Source organism: Primulina tabacum, chromosome 1 (assembly GCF_025594145.1).
Source record: "Primulina tabacum isolate GXHZ01 chromosome 1, ASM2559414v2, whole genome shotgun sequence".
NCBI lineage: Eukaryota > Viridiplantae > Streptophyta > Magnoliopsida > Lamiales > Gesneriaceae > Primulina > Primulina tabacum.
In genome coordinates, this window is record NC_134550.1 from 13,308,783 (window position 1) to 13,334,081 (window position 25,299).

A 25,299-nucleotide genomic window follows, 5' to 3' on the forward strand; every position below is an offset into this window, starting at 1 on the left:
AATTTATAAAATTTGGAGAGCATAAATTCAAAGGGTTGAATTTATAAAATTTGAGGATTTATTTTATTAAACTCAAAAGTTGAGTTTAATAAATATTAAATTAAATATAGTGGGAAGTATGTTTAATGGGCTTGTAGGAGTACAAGTCCAACATACTAAATAATTAAAGTTCTTAATGAACTTTGATTAATTAATTAAATTAGTTGGACTAGCTCAATTAATTAATCAAGCCCATTAATGTTAATTATGGTAATTTGGTCATGGAATTTTTATTTTAAAAATTTTTGACCTAAAATCGTAGCCTCCACTAATTTGGATCGTGAGATTTTGAGATTCACAAACATGATCCTCCAAATATTTAGTTTACTTAATTAATTAAATTAATTAAGTAAATGATAATTAATTTAGATTTCTTTATTCTCAATTTTTGCACAAGCATTCATTCGGGACTTTGGCTTGGAAATTTACAAGAAAAATTTCGGCTCTTCCATAACTTAATACTCTCAAAGGTTTTGAACAAAAATTGTGTGTTCTATCTCTACGTAAAACATCTTCTATACTTTCTAGTGAAGTTAGAAGAAGAACAAGTAATTCGGTCGTGGACCGGATTAGGAGATTGAAGAAAAGAGACTTGAATAACATACGTAGGGATTTACAACAAGAGCTACGTCCGCTAACACCAGAGTAGTTGGTGCCAAGTGAAAATTTCACTAAAGGTAAAAATTAAACATCCTATGTATGTTTATTTATTAAAATCATACGAGTGCTCAAACTAATATATTTCGATTGTCAAAATAAAATAAAAATTTTAAACTTCCGCTGCGTTTTGGGCACGAGAAAATAGAATTTAAGAATCTAAATGCATGCCTTTTCAAATGCAATCTCAATGCATCTATATATATATTTTTTGTTGAGAATATCATGCATTAACATTTTCTTTGTGTGCAAGATATTAAATTATGGTATCATGAATATTTCCATATTGCATAAATCAATATCATATTTTATAAAAACTTAATGTGTTATATTTTAACTCAATTAAAATATAATTTAATTATTAAAGCTCATTTGAACTTTAATAAATTAGCATGATGAGCTTATACTCTTATAAACCCATGATTCATGCTCTCATTATATTAATATCATCATAATCCCGATCGACAATCCAACATCATCGATGTGACAATTTCAACTTATTTGTTATTATGATGCACACTTTAATTTCGAGATCACCAATATCTAAATAAAGCAGGTGCACTCCTTTTGACTGTTTTAGCAGTCATGCTCTCAAAATTTCTATAAGCTTTTATAAACTTTATTTATAAGCTTATCGATTGATCATATCAAATTTATTTCTTATAAATTCAACTCATTGAATATATTATCTCAACGGGAACAAGTAAACCAGTGCTTGTGTGACCCTCAATGGTTTAGAGATACAGCTAGCCGTGGGTTCACAACTCTTTGTGATTCAGGATATAATCTTTTATTCGGTTTTACCCTAATTTGCCCCATTCCATGCACCAACATTTGATCATGAGAATGTCAGAAACTATTTTCTGATTAAACCCATCGAATCATGGTAAGAGCATCTAGTAGCATCGCCCCATGACTCCCTAGGTATCACTGATAGTGCCTGCAAGAACCAGTCGATTATGATTAACGTACAGTACGGTCTCTTCATCTCATATATCCCGATCGAATCTGCAACCATTGGTTCATCGAGGGTTGCTTAATAATTCGATAACTATGTGACGCATCTTTGATAATAAATAGTGACATCGCATGTACAACTGGAGAACTCCTTCTCTAATGTACATCTCATACTCTGGCCAGAGATTTCATGCACTATTATTTCATCAGATCACATAGGATATCCACACCCGTAGGTAAGCGGTGAATTCACGACTACAATGCACTGGCTCCTACATGTGTCACAACTGTACCCAATCTCACCACCTGATGACTCTCCTGGAGTCGGTAAACGAGTCAAAGCACAGCCCTAGCATATAGAGTCTCAGTGTTGTCCCGGGTCGTAAGGATTAATGGTGTACAATCATAACCACGAACTTTTTCTCTCGATGAATGATAACCACTTGGAAAGTCCGATGGAGGGTTGTTCGGTATAATCATCATATGACTAACCATCTACATGTTTAGACATCTCTATGCCCTTACCAAGAAACGCGGTACACAACATCACAGATGATAGTCTCGAGCTCAAGCGACCTTTATCCATGTTTTAGGCGGCTGAATCGACTATGAATGAATTTAGATTATACAGTGTTTACAAATGAGTTTCAACATCGAATTACGATTCATTTGTATTAAAGTATAATCAAGGACTTTATCTATGCTGATTGCATGGGTATGCAGATAAAGTAAAACAAGACCATAAAAAGTTTAATTATATTAAAATAAAGATTGTTTATTACATTTGAGTCAATAAATTCCCTAGCCAACCGTTGGCTTGCAGGGCATCTACTCTAACAATTATTTCATGAGATTTTGCATTGAATTTATCATGATATTTTGATAATGAAATTTTTATATTCAATTTGGCAAAAACTTGTGTGAGACGGTCTTACGGGTCGTATTTTGTGAGACGGATCTCTTATTTGGGTCATCCATGAAAAAATATTACTTTTTATGCTAAGAGTACTACTTTTTATTGTGAATATCGATAGGTTTGACTCATATAAAGATTCGTGAAACCTACTTATTGAATTTTTTGTGTTGTATAAATCCAGATGAACACATGCTATTGCTCGTGGAAAAAAAGGCAGAAAGAAGCCAGTATGTTTATGGAGTCTATAAATACCATTACTCTCTCCAAACAATTGTCACTCCAAGAGTTCGAGGGTTCTGGATCTTCTTCTCTTTCGAGTTAAATCCCAAGAAAAATTTTGAAAAAAATTAAGAAAGAAATTAAACCCTCAAGTTGTTGGATCCAAAATGGACATGCTCGAGTTTCACGACGTAAGAATTGAGAAAGCGAACGCGATCTCGAGGTATCGAAGACTCGAGAGGATCGGCACCTTGTTTAGATTTGTGGAGCTGTGTTTTTTCTTGATCATCGTCTCCAACTTTTCCAACCAGTTCCCATTTTCTCTCAAATCGTCCAGCGAGTATTTCAGGGGTATCTCAGTCACCTTGATCAGCCCCCGATTCGTTTTCGTGGTGGGAAACGTTATTATACTCGTGCTGTTCTTGAAATCCGGGGACTTCTCAACAAAAAATGTCGAAAAATCCGCAGATCTTTACGAGGAATATGTGGAAAAATGTCGAAGGAATCAGGAAAAATGCGTTGCAGAAGAGAAGATAGCTGCATCAGATCATGGTTATAAATATGGTGTTTGTTCTGATGAAAGGCAGATACACCGGAGTTGTTCTGACCAGAATCTCGTGAAAGCTGTGGCGCATGGCCAGCAGCTGAGGCGGAACATGACAGAGAAGTGTAGGAACTACCGCGGTGGTTCTTGCAAGGCAGAGGATGATATGAGCGGTGAAGAGTTCCGAAGAACGGTGGAGGCCTTTATAGCAAGGCAGCAGAGGTCTTTGAGAGAAGAGGAAGATGAAAGTTCTTAATGTGATCCTCTTTCCTTTCTTCTACTTTTTTAGGTTTAATAATATATTGTACAAGGTTGTAAGAGTGTTAGCTCTAGTATACATTAAAAAGTTATCACTACATCTTGTATTGTGTAGATAGGTGTATATCCTTTTATCATAATTGATGATGTATATTCTATCATAATTAATGATGTTATATTCAATAATATCGAGCTCCGAATGATACCGAGACTTTCTCTGAACGGTGGTTTTGCTGTATGAACCGATGCTCTGTTGATGTCTTACATAAATTCTTTATGGTTTTGTCGAGCATATGGAAGTTTAGGAATGAAAATTTCTGGAGAAATGTCAATTAGCCTGCGTTACCTCTGTTTACTTAACTTCAAATTTTCTTCAAGAATGGTCTGTTGTGTGTATGAGTTCTCTTTGTTCTCCAATTTCTTATGGTGTGCAGAATATGAATTTTCAGTGGCAGGAAACCTCCTTATACTTACTTAGAGTTTCATGTGGATGCAACAATTTTTAAGGAGTCTAGGGTTGATGGCTTTGGAGCAATTATTTGCGACTCTTGTGGCCAGTTTATGGCGTGTAGAATGTGCATAGAAGTGGACTGCTTGACATTCGAGAGGCTGAAGTATTAGCATTGCTTGATGCTTTTGTCATGGACTGATACTCTTGAACTTGAGGAGGTGATCTTTGAAACTGATTCTAAAGCGGTGGTGAACAACATCGACTCGAATGTTATGGACCTTACATAATTTGGAACAATAGTATCAAGTATTTTCCTTTTAGGAAAATCTAACTCGAATATCGTATACGATTATCGAATAAATTCATACTTTAATTTAGGATCTTTGTAGTTGATTTACTAACCTTTGTTCTGGAGATTACAATACTCTTCGATGGTTCGATACCGATCATGAATGGAAAGGAATCAAGTTTTTACAATCCAAATGCTTAAACAATAGTGATATTTGTTTGTTGTCTTTTGAAAGACAAGTCACGTCCCTCTTCACTTTTTTTAATGAATAATGATCATCCTATTTCATGTAGGAAGATTAGAGAAGTTATTAGACAATAACCTCCAATAAATTCAAATTACTAATTTGAATTGTTTGGGTCGGGCCGGGTCAGATCGGGTTAGTCCTCATGGGCGACCCATTACCATTAACCCATATATCTAAATTCTTACACCCACAAATCCTCCTTTCAAGTTAGCTTTGCCAGGCGAGCATGGTTGCTCATACCTTGGCTCGAGCAGCCTGTGCTCATGCTCGTCCTACCATTTTGTATGATTCTCCTGTTTTTCTAAAATGTACTTATTGGTGATTGTACTGATTCATTTGCTTTTATTTGAACCAAATTTATGTTTGCTTTTTTTATTTAAAAAAAAACGAGCAGAGTAACAATTTTTATCGAGAGTCAAAATCATAATGTTTGAAAATTTATTTTTTCATGTAAAGTCCACTATCACACTCCCATATACTCTTCCGAATCGTTCATTAATCGTAAAAAGTTGAAGATCTAGTTATTGGAACCAACAATTGCTCATATAAAAATGATCAAAACATAACAATTTGGGTTGAAAATCTGGACCAGCGTTTGGTCGTATGAAAATGATCAAAACATCAAATAAAATATAAGTTGTTTTACGATTTAAAAGATGTAGTTTTCAGTATAAGCTCAATGAGATTGTCACATCCCCAAACATGGACAATAGTTCAGATTCCATATTTATCGAACTAAAATATAAATGATTTGGATTGTGACCGATGATAACTTGATATTTCCTGAAGTATAGTTTGATCCATGATATTTATCCTATGAAAAAAGTGGATAAATCAGCAAACTACTGATGCAAGGAATTGAGACCAAGATTGGTCGTTTATGAAGGGTTTCTAATACCCAAACAAACAAGATAAATTCAAGAAAAAAGGATGGATACACATTATAGGAATATGATTCTAAATCTTGTTGTACAAGCATATTTGTCTTTTTGATTTGGTGTTTACAGTCTGGATTTTGGAACTTCAGACTGTCAAAGGAGAAATTTATCCGAACTAGATGCTCGCCTTGCCAACCCCCAATTCAGAGTCTTTAGTACGACGAAAAAGAAATACTGTAAGAGCTACGCCCTATGGGGCAAGTCATACACGTGAGCAATTTAGTTCTGCGGTGCTCCACCCACGGAAACATCCCGAAACAGTCTCGCCCGGTCCCGGTGCGCGATCAGCTAGGATCATAATGCTCTTATATTTGAACTTCGCAAGTGGAAGTGATAACTGAAAATCGAGATTCCATGTTCTTTTTTCCCAGAATTATTTCTTCTTTTGTCTTCATCCGAATTGAAAGTCTAATCATGGGGAGCTGAAGCTTTAAGTAAATAACACTGGATTTCTCTCCACTGGAGAGAATCAATTTTAGTAAAACGTGTTCCAAAAACGCCATTCAGACGACAGTAAAATTAAAAATACAGTGTCGAGAGCATAGGAATGCAGCCAAGAAATCAATCAGGATCCAAGATTGTTTACCACTTGAATGCTGTGAAAAATGATGACAGAAGCACGCTTAAAGGCCTTCGAAAAATCTTAAATGTTCTTCAAACGTCTCTCCGTGCCGGATCTTGGACACTGATCCATCATCTTCAACCTAGTAAATGAATCGGGTTTTCAGCATGTAACAGCGAAAACATTTTTAATAGATCACACGGTGACTGTGTGATGAGATGAATGTAAGAAAGTGTGACACTGGCTTACGAACCCAGTATTCAGGTGGCCGCATCTTGAGATTGTATGTCGAAGCCATGCTCATGCAGTAAGCACCAGCATCATGGACGACCAATCCAGTTCCCTAAACGCAAGGAATAGTACAAGTGAGATGCAGAAGATATAGGCATGATTTATCGCCCAAGGGCTAACTAGTTACCCTATCAGGCGTTGGTAATTCCCTATCCTTCCCCAAGAAGTCCGCAGACTCGCAAACGGGACCAACCACATCAAAAGTAGAAACCTCGGCACTCGGAGATGGAGGGGACACCAGTTCTATGTGCTGCAATAAAAAATAAAGTAAAAAACAACAGTTTCGTAAAATTTTGTGGGGCATGTCGTGCTGCTAATTCAAAACAACGATAAAAACATGAAGCTTAGATTGTTGCATGGTCTAAAAGATTTGACTTGAAATAATGTCAACCAGCTATTGCTTTTAGAACATCAACAAGAGCTTGACTCTAGAAGTTTTATTGTTTCAATTTACAGAGTACGGATTTATGGCAACATCCAGATGGGCAGAAGAAAAATGCGTATAGGAAAAATAATTGATTAAACACAAAAACCATATCACAATAAAAAGATGCGCGGGGACAAAAAACACTAGAATAGACCTCGTGAAACTCTATATCAACGATAATGAAGGAATGAAGAAAAAGTAAGACAATTAATGTTGGCGTAAATAGAATTTATTTCATGAAAATAATATTGGATATGGAGTAATGTATAGGTATCGAGTGATTGGCAAAGAGAAAAAACTCACCTGGTAAGCTCCATACAAACTTGGGCGGATAAGTTCTGCCATGCTACCATCAATCACTATAAAATTTTTGGTCCCGTTGGTTTTGACCCCGGTGACATGGTTGACTAAGCAGCAAGTGTTGGCAATAAGTGATCTTCCAGGTTCAATAATGAGATTGAGGTTTCGTGAAAGAACCAACTCTCGGACCTACAAAAAATATCCGACAAAAGGTCATGCACTGGATCCTCACCAATATTCAGGAATAGATGATGATACGGAATATTAAATTGTAATTGAAATGAAAATTTGGCTGCATTGATATCGATATCGTCCTGTATAAATTGTGTGAAAATGACGAAGGAGATTCCAAGCGTCTTTATGTATTGGGATGAATAAATTATGTCAATTTTATTAAAATGATGGAAGAGTTGTCTACATGTATTTGGATGGTAAAAAGCTGTTACAGAACTTACGGTATCGATAAGGTCTCGAGGAGTCGGAAGAACTGCTCCAGTGTGATGATAATCAATCCCCAGACCGCCTCCAATGTTTAAGTAGTTTATCTCAAAACCTTGAGAACGAATCTCGTCTATATATTTCACCATCAAGACAGCAGCATCTCTAAAAATATCTACCTGAAAACTCAGACAAAATCTTGAAGTGAGAATGGAAATATTAACAGAGATTTGAGAGCTATCAAGAAAATGGAAGAATAGGAGTTCCACGACAAAGACCGTATAAACAAAAAGGTACAATAAGAAAATACCTTTGTAATAGTAGACCCGAGATGACAGTGGGCCCCAACAAGCTTGAGTTCATCAGGGTGTGCCTTCACAGCATCTAAGAACCACCGTAGCTTCTCATTTCTAATGCCAAATTTGGAATTCTTATTTCCTGTGGCAACGTATGCATGGACCTAACAAATGCAAGCACTAGATGCTAACTGGCAAATCACAAAAATAAGAATTCGACACTTCGGCTGTCACAAAAATTCATAATAACATTAATTGGAAAAGCATATTTAACTAGCAACTATTTAACTAGCAACTAAGGGGAAAACTTGAAATAGAAAGTGAACCACTAAGAGGCAGGTACGCACAAAATGACAAATTGGAAATATTCAAGGACAAAAAATTATTGACACACCTAGTTTCAAGCAATCAAACAACCCGGTTTGGTTCAGGAATCAGTTCTTTGTACCTGAGGATCAACATCTGGATTAATACGTAAAAGCACATTAACTTTCTTTCCGGCAATTCTTGAAGCAGTCACAATGTTTTCCAAATCAAATTCACTGTCAATGTTGACAAAAACACCTTCTTGGGCGGCCAAGACGAGGTCCTCCAAGATTTTCCCATTCCCATTAAAGACACACCTGAAATACATAATAATAACACACTATTCGCGAGCTTAACACGATTTTGGGCAAAACATAGTATCAAGTGTAAGATAAACAAAAGTGCCACAATCATTCTGTGTGGAAAAATAATTCAGGAATAATTTCTTCCTTGTTCGATTATTCAATAGGTCAGTAAGAGGTTTACATAAATAGGGAATTACAGAATACACTAGAATAACAGAAAAAGGAATCTAACTATTTCAGGAAACTAACTAATTCCTAAAAATCTGCACTAACTGTACATTGACCTAACCGAATCCCTTAATTAAGGGAATTGGTTTTACCCTAATTTACATCACACTTCGACACTCCCCCTCAAGCTAAGGAATAGATGTCTTCCATTCCCAGCTTGGATATGAGCCCATGAAAACTTGAACTGCTTAGTCCCTTAGTCAGAACATCAGCCAACTGGCACCCGGTTGAAACATAGGACAAACACACTAGTTTTCTCTCCTATTTCTCTTTGATGAAGTGTCTGTCAATCTTTTTTTTTTTTTTTTGATAAGAAACATAATATTATTAAGAATATGGTTTTGAAGTACATTAGAAGCGGATGAGAGATCCGCAAGACAAAAACACGTGAAAATTAGAGATAGTTCACTTCATTACAAAATTCCAATCCCTAACAACATCTGAGATCGATAAATGATGAAATTGTTTAGTCCTTGTGATTGTAGTCGCCACTCTGAACTTGATGAGCTCCCATACGACGCTGACGTCTGCTTTCGTGTCATTAAAGATTCTGTTATTCCTCTCAAGCCAAATGCTCCAAAATAAGAAATGAATCATGACAAACCATAGAATGCTAGCTCTGCTACCCGTAGAGAAACCTGGATCGCTGATGAACATATCTGCAGCCCTCTGTGGAAACACCCATTGAAATCTGAGCTCTTGCATAACCATTGTGACCATAAGGTCCTTGAGTACGGACAATGTAGTAATAAATTATCCTGATTCTCTTCATCGCGTTGGCATAACAGGCACCAGTTAGGACATAACGCACACGTTGGCCATCTTCTTTGCACCAAATCCGCTGTAGGTAATTTACCCAACGCCACAATCCACGAGAACATTTGCACCTTTTGTGGGACAGGAACTTTCCAAATATGATCGTAGCAAGGAAAAATAGGAAAGTCTTGGCTAGGAAAGAAAGAATCGTAAAAAGATTTGACAGTAAACAAACCCGTAGACTCCCCCAACCAAACCCTGTAATCCTCCACACCTAACTGAACCCTGACCGTATCTAACACACCCGCAAGAATAACAAACTCTTCCAACTCTAAGTCATTTAGATTTCTCCTAAAGCGCACATCCCACCTATAAGTTCGACTGCCCTGATGACTGACCACCTCTAAGAAGCTCATAACAGGTTTGTTTGACACAGAACAAATTCTATACAAAGATGGGAAACGAACTTTGAACGGAACACCCACACCCCCCCACACGTCCTCCCAAAATCGAATATAATTTCCCCCTCTCAAAACCGAGCCCCACATTAGTTGAATTGCCGGGAAAGTACGAGAAATGAATTTCCAGGGGCTTCTAAAAGTAACATTTTTGGCCAAACCCAAATCCCACACATTGTCTTGAAGTCCGTAAATGCTTTTTATCACTTTTATCCACAAAGTCTCCTTCTCCTTTATACCTCTCCACCACCATTTTCCAAGCAACGCTCTATTCCTCAAAGCGATACTCCCCAATCCCAATCCTCCTTGTTCCCTCGGTTTGCAAACCTTTTCCCAACTCACAAGATGACAGTGTTTATCCCCGTCCAAACCATCCCAAAGGAAGTCACGCATCGTTTTTTCCATAATTATTGCCACCTTTCTAGGGACCCTAACAAGGACAAGTAATAGGAAGGCATTGCGCAAAGAACTGATTTTATAAGTGTAAGGCGGCCTCCTTTTGACAAATACGCTTTCTTCCAAGTAGACAATTTTTTGGACATCTTGGATAAGACGGGTTCCCAAAAATCGATGGTTGTAGGCCTACCTCCCAGAGGTACCCCTAGATACACGATCGGCCAAACATCAGATTTGCAACCAATAACTTGCGCCAAAATTCATCCACTTCCTCTTTTTCAAAATTAATTCCCAAGATGACACTTTTTTGAAAGTTTATCTTAAGTCCAGAATTTTTCCCAAATGATTTGATTAATTCCACAAGTGCAATCACTTGCGTCTTTGTTTGAACCATGAACAACGTATCAGTCCGCGAATTGAATATGTGATATCTCAATTTTACCTTTTCCCACCACAAGACCTCTCACCTCGTCCGAATTCTTAGCCTTGTCAACCATCCTCCCCCCAAGACATCCACAACCAAGTTAAATAGAAAAGGTGATAGTGGATCTCCTTGACGGATTTCTCTTTCCCCTTTGATCTTCCCCCTCGGTCTACCATTAATAAAAATTGAGAACGAAACATTACACACACCCACGAATCCACTTCCTCCATCTATCTCCGAACCCCTTCTTTTGTAGCACAAAATCTAAAAATTGTCAATCGACGTTATCATACGCTTTCTCCAAGTCTACCTTCAATACCCATCCCTCATTTTTCTTTTTTCGGCACTCCTCCACCACCTCATTGGCTACAAGGCAACAATCCAAAATTTGTCTCCCTTTTATAAATGCACATTGGTCCTCGGCGATCGTACTCATCAAGACTTTCTTTAATCTCTTTGTCAACACTTTTGCCAATATCTTTTACAAACTGGTTATCAAGCTTATTGGTCGAAAATCTTTGACCCTAATCGCATCATGCTTTTTCGGTATCAAACAAATATAAGTTTCATTCGTAATACCATTTACCACACCTCCCTCAAAAAACTCGTCAAAGACTTTCAGCAGATCCCCCTTCAATAATTCCCAATTCTTTTGAAAGAAAGCTAAGGTGAAACCGTCCGGACCCGAAGCTTTGTTCCCGTCACTTTCAAACACGGCTTTTTTGATTTCAAGCTCCGAGAAAGGGATCTCCAACTCCAGTGCATCAGTCCTACCCAAAGGGCTCCATTCCAATCCATCCAAACCTCCCTCAAACCCCTCTGATCTTCTATAGAGATGTTTAAAATATTTGACAATATTCTCCTCAACCTGATTCTCATCCACAATTACAGACCCATCATCCATTTCCAACCTATCTATAACCGACTTATTTCTTCTGTTAGTTAGCAACGAATGGAAAAATTTGGAATTTTGGTCGCCTTCCCTCAACCATCTCAGTTTAGCTTTTTGACTTTCCATTTGGTATTTTTTAAAAGTCACTTTTTCAAGCTCACAGCGTAGATCTCTTCTTTCCAGCCGAAGGTCTTCAGACCATCTTCCACTACCTTCTAGCTCATCCAAAGATTTAATCCTAGCAGTCAACTCTCCTAAACTGAAATCCAAATTACCGAAAACCTCCTTATTCCATAATGACAAATCACCTTTCAATTTTTTCAGCTTAGTCATGAATTTGTATCCTTCCCACCCTTGATAAACCCCCTCGTGCCACCAAATCTGCAATAAGTCTTTGATATTGTGCTGTGACAGCCAGCCGTTCTCGAATCTGAAAGGAGTTGGCCCCCATTTCGACTTAGTAGTATCAAATATCACCGGGCAATGATCCGAGGTGATTCTTGGAAGCACGGTTTGTCTGAATTGAGGACATAGGTCCCTCCACCCATTGGTGAAGAGGAATCTGTCTAAACGGCAGGATATCGGTGAAGCTCTGAAGTTTGACCATGTGTATTTTGCATTCAGAAGTGGCGGTTCATGCAAGCCTAATTCACCAATCAATTTGTCAAAACAAAGCATACTCGTGATAGTTGAGGAACTATTCATTTTCTCTCCCGTGTTCCTCACTACGTTGAAATCACCTCCCAAACACCAATTGTCCTCACAAATAGCACTCAATCCAGCCAACTCGTCCCAAAATCTCTCCCTCTCTCTTGGCTTCACTGGACCATAGATCGCCGAGAACCACCAACTGATTGTTTCATTAACCAAAATCCGAATAGAAACGGAGAATTCCCCTAACAAGTTCTCATTAACCACCACGACCCTCGGATCCCACATCACTAATATACCTCCCGCACGGCCTTCCGAAGGCAGAAAGACCCAATCAACAAACCTAAACTTCCACAAACTAGCCACGAAGCACCTATCAATTTGTTCTTTCTTTGTTTCCTGAATCACCACAAGGTCCGGCCTTTCTTTCCGTATTATCCTTCGAACCAATTCCCTTTTTTTCAAGTCCCCTCCTCCCCTAATATTCCAAGTGAGAATTTTCATAAAACAACCTCTTTACCCCTTGAGGACGAACCTAAGGTGTAGGTACTTCCACAACTCAGCTTATTTTGTTCCCTCTGCAACGGTCCGGTGGATGCATGCCCTTGTTCCCCACAATTACCACCCTCCAATTCAATCCGCACTTCCTTATTAGCACACCCATTCTTTCCAAATTACGCCCACTGATAATTTCTTGTTCTTGGCTCGGCAATTCATCTAAGACCTTCCCCTCACCTCCTAAAGGACCACTAGACAACCCCAAAACTAAAGACGAGGAAAAAAGAGAATGGAGCTTGGCAGATTGATTAAAGAAAGAAGGAGTGAAGTTGGTTAGTACCTGTCCCACATCAGAATTGCCTTTGTCAGGTGGCTTAGGCGCAGCGCATTCCTCCAACCTCTTTGGTGTTAAGAACAGGTCCTTTATTGAAACTTCCTGCTCAGCACATGTCGTTGATTCATCTGACAGCGTCATTCCTTGACTGGCATCATCTTCTGAGTCTACTTCATTTTCCAGCAAGTCATCTCCTGAGTCAACAAGCTTCATTGTTTCTCCTTCGTCGGAGTCGTACAGCCCCTCATACTCACTATCAACACCTAATCCGAGAAGTGAATCGGCCTTCTTTCATCTCCGTGCCCCACTTCCAGCTTATGTTTTCTTCTTAATTTTTTCCTGCAATACACTTTCCCAAACGGAGACAAGAAAATATTGCTGTTACCCTTGCTCTCCCCATTTTGCGCATCCACAACATTATCGATCGTCATCGAATGGACCGGTGATTTTCTGAACTCTTCAGCAGTCTTAGGAACAATTTTTGTTAATATTCTAATCACTTTGCTCGCCTTACTATCTGTCACTTTATCATTGAAAACCCCTTGATTGCTGGTATGAACCTTCAGATTGAGATAACCATTTGTATCCACACTTTTCTGCCCCAATTCATCATGATGAAGCTGATTCCTGTTTGTTCCAGAATTACTTATGTGATTTCCTAAATTCCCCCATCTCTTTGGCTTCTTTTGAAGAATATTCCGTAGCCCCCTTGTCTCTTACTTTCTACTGCAGGATGTTTTTATTCCCCCAACCCGCCAAAGTCCTCTTGCCATTTACCAAAACCTGTGCATATGTTTGTCTTTGATAATGCTCATAAGCCCCCGGATCGAAATATTCCACTTGAATTTTAATCTCTCTTTCCTTCCCTTCCAGCTGTAAAATCAATCTATCCCTAATGAACCCTCCCTCGACACCTTTAACCTTAATCTTTGCCGCCTCCAGATTACGGAAAAGTCTTGTATCTTCGTTGATATCCACCAGTCCCCCACAAATTTTCCCTATGAGATTGAAATTTTCCTGAGTCCAGCAATTCCACGGTAGCCCATGAATTAGGATCCAGCTGTTGCAACACTTGAAGACCCTTTCTTCCAAGTTTATATCCATTCTCCAAGCTTCAAAATCCAAAGCGATCCCATTTTCAAAAAAACCCCTTCTCAACTTAGTGAAGTAATCAAATTCTTCCGCATTCGAAGGCCACCACACTGCCTTATTTGCTTGGAATGGAAAAACCTTGACTTGCTTCTTGGTTGATTTCTGAATGACATTTTGAATGTTGTCCCAAGAAATATTCACCTTGCTTTTTGTGATGACAATTGCTTCTAGCCAATTCAACTCCTGTATTTTCATTTCTGACAGTTTCTTGGTATTACCATCCCTTGCTTTTTTTGTATCGTCTTGAGGAGAGTCCTTTACTCATTGGATTTAAAACGCATTGTAGCTTCGGGTTATGATCATTTCTCTGTAAACTTCCTACCAATATTTTACCCAAAATCTTAGCTATCTTCTGCCATCCCCCTGAATCATATCCGCTAGGCACGATTGTATTCCTACTTCCTTCCGTGTGGTTTGAATTTAGAAACCTCAATGAAATTACCCCGTTTGTTAACAAACTTTTGCAGCGTGAGAACCGAATTACGTCCCCTGTAACGAAGAAAAACCGATGCTGGTGAAGGATAGTTGCCCAGTTCGTGAAATCTTTGGCTTAGCCAACACGCCTCGTCGCGGTCGAAGTCCACCATATAGCTCTTCTTCCTGGTTCGTTCTTCCTACCAAATGGATCTGCCCCCAAAGCCCAGTCGCATCTTGAAGATTTTGTGTTCAATGAACACACTTTCATCACTTTCCTTTCTTCCGTACGAGCGTTCATACGTTCGATTCATGATGATACGAGACAACAATAGAAAAGGTGTCAAAGATGGGTGAATGATAACCTTGGAAACAAAGGCTTACAGGCTCTCGGAAAAGGAACGATAAAAAGGAGAGAAAACGAATAGAGAAGAAGAGAAGAAAAAGAAAAAGAAGGTCGCCGGTCGGAGGAAGTGGAAACGATGCGATCAACAGTATTCAGTAGTTGAAAGTAAAGGAGGAGAGGTGAAACGAGAGTCGCAGAAAGAAACGGGTGGGGAGAGCATTTTGAAAAATTCTCTCACTAAACTTAAATTTGTTTTTTTTCCTGTCTGTCAATCTCAATATGCTTTGTCCTATCGTGTTGTATAGGATTATGTGCAATGTTGATTGCGGACTTGTTGTCACTGTAGAGTTTCATGGGACCTTCTACCTTGACCCGTAGATCATCCAAAATAATCTTTAGCCATAGTATTTCGCATAGCCCTTGAGCAATCGCCCTGAATTCTGCTTCGGCTGAGGACCTGGCCACTACATTCTGTTTCTTACTCCTCCATGTTACTAGGTTGCCACCTAGAAACGTACAATACCCCGAAGTAGACCTTCTATTTACGAGGGATCCTGCATAGTCAGCGTCGGTGTAGGCTTCTACAGTAAGCCTCTCGTTCCTTTTTATCAGAATCCTTTCCCTAGGTTCCCTTTCAAATAATGAAGTACCCTATTTGCAGCTTGAAGATGTGACTCTCTTGGATCATGCATGAATTGGATGATCACACTGACTGAGTAGGCTATATCTGGCCGAGTATGAGCGAGGTATATGAGTCTACCAACTAACCTCTGGTACATCCTTTTATCAACTGCTGGTTCCTCTTTATCTTCTCCCAATTTGTGATTCGGATCCATTGGAGTAGAGGCCGGTTTACACCCAGCCTTTCCTATCTCGGTAAGTAGGTCTGTAATGTATTTTTGTTGAGAGATGAAAATCCCGTGTGTAGAATAAGCCACCTCAATACCGAGAAAGTACTTCAACCTGCCCAGTTCTTTTATCTCAAACTCATTTCCCAATCTTCTCTTTAATTCGAGCTTTTCTTCTTCATCATTCCCGGTTACTATGATGTCGTCGACATAGACTAGAAGAGCCGTTACTCCCCCTGTAGAGGAGTGTTTAATGAAGAGGGTGTGATCATCTTGGCTTTGTTTGTATCCAGATTCCTTCATAAAGTTTGCAAACCTCCCGAACCATGCCCTTGGAGATTGTTTTAACCCATAAAGAGCCTTCTTTAATTTGCACACCTTATTGCTTGATTCTCCATCAAAACCCGGTGGGATGTGCATGTAGATTTCTTCATCTAAGTCACCATGGAGGAAAGCATTCTTAACATCATACTGCAGAAGTTGCCAGCTATAGTGAGCAGCTAATGACAAAAGAATTCTCACAGTGTTCATTTTGGCAATGGGGGCAAAAGTTTCCAGATAATCAACTCCATACGTCTGAGTATACCCTTTGGCGAGCAACCTTGCCTTGTATCTCTCAAGGGATCCATCAGCCTTGTATTTCAGTGAAAAAATCCATTTACAGTCAACAATGTTCTTTCCCTCTGGTTTATTCACAATCTCCCAGGTTTTATTCTTTTCCAATACTTTCATTTCTTCTCCCATAGCATCTCTCCATTCCCCTTTTGACAATGCCTCAGAGACAGTAGTAGGGATTGCAATGGTGTTTAAACTGACAATGAATTTTTTGTGGGCTGGCGATAGGCTTTTAAGGGAAACATAGTGAGATAATGGGTATAGTGGTCGTTTAGTGCATTCCCGGGTATCTTTTCTGTTGGCAATAGGAAGGTCTAGGTCATTTGTTGGGCCAATGGTTGGTGTTTCAATCTGTTGAATATGAGAAGGGTGTTCGGGACTTACCGTGGTCTCATTTCCGTAGTCTGGATTGGAAGCTTGGACTTGAGTCTGTTCCGGGGCAGTCTTCCTCCTTGAGGACACCTGAGAGAACCTAGGAAACTTGTGGGAAGATGACACATTTGTGGGGTTAGAAGGCTCAGACTCAGTAGGAGTAGGATAAGGCTCGGTTGGTATAGGAGGGAGATCAAGAGTGTGGGTCGGTTCAAAGGATTCCCAAGGACTATCTTCTAGTGGACTCTCCCCCTGAAGAGAGGACTTGGAGAAGAACGGTTTATTTTCACTGAAGGTAACATCGATAGAGATGTACGATTTTCTGGAAGAAGGATTATAGCACTTATACCCCTTTTTAGTGGCTGAGTAACCGAGGAACATACATTTGATGGCTCGGGGATCCAACTTATCTCTTTGGGTGTTATGGACATGAACAAAGGCAGTGCACCCAAATACCTTAGGGGTGAGGCCGTTTGAGGTTCTAAAGTGAGGATAGAAGCTGTTAAGGCACTCTACTGGACTCTTGTTGTCGAGCACCCGTGAAGGAAGTCTATTAATCATGTGTGTGGCTGTAAGGACAGCTTTCCCCCAATAGGCCTTAGGAACGTTTCCATGAAGAAGTAGGGCTCGGGTAGTGTTTAGCAAGTGTCCACTTTTCCTTTCAGCCACCCCATTTTGTTGAGGTGTTTGAACACACGATGAGTCATGGATAATGCCATGTGACAGGAAATAGGGTGATAGGATTTGGTTGAAGTAATCTGTGGCATTGTCTGTCCTAAACCCTTTTATTTTTACTCCAAATTGATTTTGAATCATCGCATGGAAATTTGGTATAATAGTGCTAACTTCAGATTTATGTTTTAAGGAGAAATATCCATGTGACACGAGTGCAATCATCAATCAAAGAGACAAACCAACGGGCCCCAGAAATGTTAGGTATCCGAGAGGGACCCCATACATCATTATGAATTAAATGGAAAGGAGAAGAACTTCTTTTATTACTGATAGGAAAAGATACTCGAGTATGTTTTGCCAATTCACATGTGTCACAATGAAATTCCAAAATATCTAATCCTTGAAATAAATAAGGAAACATAACTTTTAGAGTCCTAAAGGAAGAATGACCAAGGCGCAAATGGTGTAGCCAAATGGTATCTTTATTGGATGAACTAAACAAGGACAAATTGCTCCTGGCTTGTGGTGAAGACTCAAGGTAGTAAAGGCCCCCCCTTTCCTTAGCAAGTCCAATCTTCCTCCCCAAAGCTAGGTCCTGAAAAACACCATAGGAAGGGAAAAACGTAACATGGCATTTAAGATCACGAGTGAGTTTATGGATGGAGACAAGGCTGCTGGACAGTTTTGGCACATGAAGTACATTTTTTAGGCTAAGCATAGGGGAGATATGTATGTCTCCGAAGCCTGCCACTGTAGCCACAGAGCCATTTGCCACTACAATTTTCCTGTTATTTGGGCATGGTGTATAAGAGTGCAAAGTCTGAGATATGGGTGTCATATGGTCAGTAGCACCAGAGTCTATTATCCAAGAGTTGGCATTTAGGGTTCCTGAGGCATCTACAGTAAAAGAGAATGAACCATTACCTGAGAGGGCTAGAGAACATGTACCAGAGGGCTTCTCTAGGGACCCCAGCAAATTTTTTAGCTTCTCAATCTCCTCTCGGTTAAGCCCCTCTGCTGCTGAGTTTTCATCCCTGGTTTGATCCTCAGCCATGTGCGCTTGAGGTCTCGGCTTCCCTACTCGGGCTCCCCATTCTGTGCTTGGTGGTTTGCCATGTAGCTTCCAACAATTTTCCCTTGTGTGTCTTGGTTTCTTGCAATAAGTACACCATAGGTTGTCTTTGTTCCCCTTCCACTGATTTTCTCTACTTGGATATGGTCTTTGCATATCAGCCGCCTTATTCGTCTCTAGATCCTCTCTTTTTGTTGCAAGTGCTGATCCATCCATGTGCTGTGGCTCAAGCATGATACCCCTGCGACTTTCTTCTGAGCGAATCAGTGAGATCGTCTCTTCTAGATACGGTGTGTCCTCTCGGCCAAGGACCTGAATTCTTACTTGATCAAATTCAGGGTTTAATCGCCAAAAAATCATATATTCGGTCTCTCTCAATAAAGTTCTTCAATAGTACAGCATCCTCCGGGCATTTCATCTCAAAGACTCGGTAATAGTCAAGTTCTTGCCATAGATTTTGCAGCAGAGAAGCATACTCAATGACAGATTTGGTACCTTGTTTGAGGGCTGCAGTTTTAGTCTTTATCTCATACACCTGAGCAGCATCCTTGGCTTTTGAGTAGGTGCGGCGGATATAGTCCCAAGTTTTCTTCGCTGTGGAGAAGAACATACATGTGTCACTGATCATGGGATCCATGGAGTCCCATAACCAGGACATGATCATAGAGTCCTCTTCATCCCAAGCGTCAAACTTTGGATCCTCCCTCGGTGGTCCCGTTCCAATAAGATGGCTGATTCTTCCTTTGCCTTTGAGATACGTGCAAATGAATTGGGACCACTTGAGATAATTTTTCCCGTTGAGTCGATTGGAGGCCCGAATATTCTGCAGGTCACCGGTCTTCTGGACAGCAGTGGTATCATCAGGGAGAGACGAACTGCTGGAGATGGTAGTTTCAGAGATTGACATGGTGAAGGATAGGGAAATAGAAAAGAAAAGACAGCAATGAAGGCTTGAAAAAAAAAACTGGACAGCAATGAAGTCTGGAATGTGCGGAATGAACCCAGACTAATGTCCTAGGGCTCTGATACCATGTGGAAAAATAATTCAGGAATAATTTCTTCTTTGTTCGATTATTCAATAGGTCAGTAAGAGGTTACATAAATAGGGAATTACAGAATACACTAGAATAACGGAAAAAGGAATCTAACTATTTCAGGAAACTAACTAATTCCTAAAAATCTGCATATTGACTAACTGCACATTGACCTAACCGAATCCCTTAATTAAGGGAATTGGTTTTACCCTAATTTACATCACACTTCGACATTCTGCATATCTGTTGTACATTCCAAACTTATCTCTTTGTAGTTCTACTTTACCCGATGGAGTTAAACCCAGCCGAATGAAGTATCTACATACATACTAATGAAGATAAAAACAACAAAGGCATTATAATTTTCAAAAGAGTTTCATTTCCAAACGATCATTATAGGTTTAACTAACTGTGCGTGAAGCATTCAAACTAAGATTTCTTGAGCTTCATGTCATTACTGCGTAGTTTTTGAGCAATTGAAGTAGCAACAGAAAAGTATTAAGAATCCAGAGGCGGGGATTCAACTGGTCTACCAAAAAATTAGCCACACGCGCACAGATAATAAAATTCAACACTCCGAACACAAATCGCATAAGCAAAATGACAATATACATACCCAAAACAACTTCAAAAGTTACATGGCACGAAAACATTCTCTCATCCCTCTAAATGAAAATACAAGAAAACTTCTGAATTCAACTTGTGCAACTAATAGAGGCAAATGAAATTCAAGTTTTTCACTTTGCTATACAATTTTATAAAATAAATGGAACCAAACACAATAACATGACAACCTCAGAGAAATTATACACAAACGAACAATCAAACAGAGAAAAACCTATTATAGCTCAACAATAAACCAACAAAAACCGAAAAAGCAGTAACCTTGTAGGATCAAAACCAGCACGGAGCGCCAACCTCAGTTCGTTCCCACTAACCAAAACAGCCCCACATCCCAAACTTCGCAAATGCTCCAGAATCTTGAGATTGTTATTAGCCTTAATTGCATAACCGATAATAGAATCCAAACCCTCCAAAGCTTCTTTATACGCTTCCACATTCCGAGTAATCTGAGGCTTGCTGTACAAATAAAAGGGTCTTCTTTCCACAACTTCCATGATTTCCTCAACTTTAACTCCCTCACAACACAAGAACCCATCCTCCGATTTGGTGAAACAGTGCTGAAATTTCTGGGTTTTGTGTTCCGCCGGGGACAGAACTGCCTTTGGAGAACGGGCTTGTAGAGAACTCGCGGGCCCTGAAATGGGCTTGGGTTTGAACAGCAGACTTGAGTTTGTGAAACCCGCGTTTGAATAGCGTGGCAGGGGTTTGGTATATAGGGTTTTAGGGGTTTGGGAGAGGAGATTTGAAGCCGCCATTGTTGGAGCTGGAAGCAATCACCAAGGTCTCAGCGAAGACTAAAGACTGGAAACTAAACGTTCTTTTCATATAATTAGTCTCTGTTATTATTATGGGCCTTGCTACTAACATGGGCTCTTAATCCAAGTTTTAATTGGGCTTTTAGTCCAATTAGTACGGATGATACTATTATTTTCGAATAAAAATATAGCGCGTAAATAACAACGGACAAAAAACCATCATAATATTTACTTGAATTTTACTGAATCCAACAAGAATTCAATAAATTACCTACTACTTTGTAATATTCAAGATAAAAAAAACATTTACCATATGGTTAAAATTTCGACACTTAATCGAGAAATTTTTCTTCTTAATTTCGTTTAATAGGTTAATTAATTTAATTTGTTTTAAATAGCTTATAATAGGAAGTTATGAATTGTTAGGTCTGATTTTAAACATGATCTATTAAGATGTTTGGATAAAATAACACATAAGAAGCTTAAAAATGTTGGTATCTTTTGTATTATAACATCTTTTTTGTTTGCACTAGTTTAGATAAATTGTGAAAGTTATAAATGTAAATTAGTTTGGTGTTAATCAAGTCGATTATTATACATGACTCAAGTTTAATATATACTAGTCGCCGAGACACACGCGTTACGTGTGTTATGAATATTAATTATATATTTCAAATGTTTTCACATCATGCAGCAACTTTAGTGCAATTTTTCGCGCTCCTTCATATGAATAGCAAAACCAAAGGACAAGAATAGTTAACACTGTGAATCCACTTTACAAGCATCCCGTTCTCAAATTGAGAATCTCAATTATTAAGTTCTCTTTCCTAATTATTTCTATAATATTTGTCAAATATTTGTTCTCCTATATTAAAAGAATATGTCTTTTCTTTAAAAATACGGTGAGTGATTGTGCACTATAAAATATTATAGTGAAATTTTTTCATCTTGTCCGTATTTTTTACCCTAATAATTTTTATGAGTTTTTCGCGTAAATCTCAGTGTCCAATTTTAATATTTGTTTTCATATTGGTATCAACAAGTGATATCAAAGCCTTGATTTAAAATTTCTTACAATTCTAAGTATGGTATGTGGTTGGATCCTTGACTGATTTTCAACATCAAAAAAGATTTTTTTGATTTTCTATTAAGGCGAGATTATTTTTTCCAGTCCGCTTAATTGTTGTAGACAAAACGACGGATATGTACGAGATAACAAATTTCAATAGCAAACTAAAGAAGCAAACAATTTTAAGAAAGGAGAATTCCTTGATTGTTAGAGTAGATGCCATGTAAGCCAACTGTTGACTGGAAAATTTATTGATTCAAGTGTAATAAACAATCTTTATTTTAATATAATTTACTTTTTAATGGTTTCATTTTACTTTATCTGTATACACATGCAATCAGCATAGATAAAGTCCTTTATTATGCTTTAATACAAATGAATCGTAATTCGATATTGAAACTCATTTGTAAACACTGCATATTCTAAATTCGTTCCTAGTCGATTCAGCCGCCTAAAATAAGGATAAAGGCCGCTTGAGCTCGAGACTAGCATCTGTGATGTTGTGTACTGCGTTTCTTGGCAATGACATAGAGATGTCCAAACATGCAGATGGGTAGTCATATGATGATTATACCGAACAACCCTCCCTCAGGCTTTCCAAGTGATTATCATTCATCGAGAGGATAAGTCTGTGGTTATGATTGTACACCATTAGTCTTTTCGACCCGGGACAACACTGAGGCTCTATATACTAGGGCTGTGCTTTGACTCGTTTACTGGCTCCAGGAGAGTCATCAGGTGGCGAGGTTGGGTACAGTTGCGACACATATAGGAGCCAGTGCATTGTAGTCGAGGATTCACCGCTCACCTATGAGTGTGGATATCCTATGTGATCTGATTAAATAATAGTGCGTGAAATCTCTGGCCAGAATATGATATGTACATTGGAGAAGGAGTTTTCCAATGGTACATGCGATGCCACTATTTATATGTATCACATAGTTATCGAATTATTATGCAACTCTCGATGAACCTAATGGTTGCAGATTCGATCGGGATATATGAGATGAAGGGACCGTACTGTACGCTAATCATAATCGACTGGTTCTTGTAGGCACTATCAGTGATACCTAGGAAATCATGGGGCGATGCTACTAGACGCTATTACCATGATTCAATGGGTTTAATCATAAATATAATTTCTGGCATTCTGATGATCAATTGTTGATACATAGAATGTGGCAAGTAAGGGTAAGCCTGAATAAAGGATTATGTCCTGAATCACAAGGAGTTGTGAACTCACAGCTAGCTGTATCCCTGAATCATTGAGGGTCACACAAGCACTGAATCGTTTGTTCCCGTTGAGAGAATAAATTCAAGAAGTTGAATTTAGATATAGTAAATTCAAGGAGTTGAATTTATGAAATCTGATAATTTAATTTATTAAACTTAAAAGTTGGGTTTATTAAATATTAAATTTTGGAGGTAATAAAATTCAAGGAGTTTAATTTATAATTTAAATAATAAATTCAAATGTTGAATTTATAATCAATTTAATTTATTAAGCTCAAAAGTTGAGTTTATTAAATATTAAATTAAAATTGATGGGAAGTATGTTTAATGGGCTTGTAGGAGTACAAGTCCAACATACTAAATAATTAAAGTTCTTAATGTACTTTGATTAATTAATTAAACTAGTTGGACTAGCCCAATTAATTAATCAAGCACATTAATGTTAATTATGTGAATTAGGTCATGGCTTAATTATAAAAGTTAATAATCAAGCCATAACCCTAGCCTCCATCATAGTGATTTTCGAAAAATCACTCTTCTCCTCCTCTCCAAATTTTGGCCACTTCTCTTTGGGAAAATTTTGAGCCGTCTCTCAAACTTTGATCTCCAACGTAAAATCTCTTCTAATTTTTCTAGTGCAAATTAGAAGAGGAACAAATCATCTAGTCGTGGACATGATTAGAAGAATAAAGAAAAGAGTTCTTGAAGAACGTTCATAGGGATTCATTAAGAGCTATATCCGCCTATACCGGATTAGTTGGAGCCAAGTGCTTTAATTCACCAAAGGTATAATTGGTATCAGAGCCATGCTTTCTAAATCGTATGGTTTTAAATCATAATGAATAATTTGTTTCTAACCACACAAGAAAATTTTCAGGAAATTGTAGCACCATAAAAGTTTTTATTTTTCCAGAAATAAAAAAAAAATATTTTCGGATCTGCCCGGAACTATGGTATCCTGCGCGCCGCGGGAGCACGGCCGTGCGCGCAGGGCGCACACCGCGTGCCTGCGACTGCCCGAAACGTTCGGGCAGTGCGCGGGCGGCATCCCGAGAACGTCTCGGGTACTGTGCTGATTATTGGGCTTGAATTGTTTGGGCCTAGAGTGCGATTTTCTGATTTTTCAAAACTTTGTATTAAATTGATATTTTATGAAAATAAGTTCAATTTATTTTTTTTGAAAAATTAATTTTTGAAAAATTAATAATTTTCTTGTAAAATAAATAATTGGAATATGATTTAATTAGTTATGGTAAAAGTGAGTTTTACAAGAAATCAATTATTATTGATTTAATTGAAAATTAAATAAAGATGTTTATTTAATTTATTAAATTATTTAATAATTGTGGTAGTTAGTGATAAAATTATTAGATATATGTTTTATCAGTTAATTAAATTTGTTTAATTTATTGATGATAATATTTGATATTAAAAACATGAAGGATGATCGAGAGTCTTGACCAATATGTTAGGTGTATGTTAGGATATTTTACTGTTATCATTCATTTTGTTAATATTTGATATTATTAAAGTGGGCCTGGTTTATGGCCCGTTACCACCCCATGAGATGTATCCCTTATGTGTCACGACTATTTAAATGTAATTATTAGAAATAGTGGAAGATCAAGACTCGAAGATGGTGGGCCCGATGCAAAAGATGAAGACATGTAAAATATTGGAAGCTCTTGTAATAGTTGCATTTGCATCCCTGCATTCACCTAAGTTTTGGACCTGGATCCATATCTGGCTCACATGGATCTAATAGTGTTGGTGATCGATCATCCTTATTTATTGTTGAATGTCATATTATGATATATATGCGATATATAGTAGTATGCATGTATGTATATTATTAGTTAATATAGTTGCATGGATCCGGCAAACATACAAACTCGTGGCACACGATTTTAAAAATTAAAATGATGGGACAATTTTAAAATTAAAATCCCTCATTTTGAATATGATTAAAAATTCATATCAAACCGTAAAAGTAAAAATTAAAAGAGTTTAATT

The 25,299-nt window shown here is 38.2% G+C and overlaps 1 protein-coding gene across 2 annotated transcripts; it reads right to left on the minus strand.

Moving 5' to 3' along the window:
* Nucleotides 1-5,418: 5,418 nt before the first annotated feature.
* On the minus strand, nt 5,419-21,038 carry LOC142541945 (diaminopimelate decarboxylase 1, chloroplastic-like). 2 transcript variants are annotated; one of them, XM_075648394.1, is made up of 9 exons: nt 20,491-21,038; nt 8,278-8,452; nt 7,844-7,993; nt 7,551-7,712; nt 7,099-7,284; nt 6,496-6,618; nt 6,331-6,420; nt 6,102-6,219; nt 5,419-5,974 (listed from the first exon to the last, which is right to left on the minus strand). In XM_075648394.1, exons 1-8 carry the CDS (start codon nt 20,982-20,984, stop codon nt 6,139-6,141), a joined length of 1,461 nt encoding a protein of 486 aa, XP_075504509.1. In that variant the 5' UTR covers nt 20,985-21,038; the 3' UTR covers nt 5,419-5,974; nt 6,102-6,138. The 2 variants fall into 2 exon arrangements, with proteins under 2 accessions (XP_075504509.1, XP_075504506.1); XM_075648391.1 differs by having other exon boundaries at nt 5,955-6,219.
* Nucleotides 21,039-25,299: the final 4,261 nt, after the last annotated feature.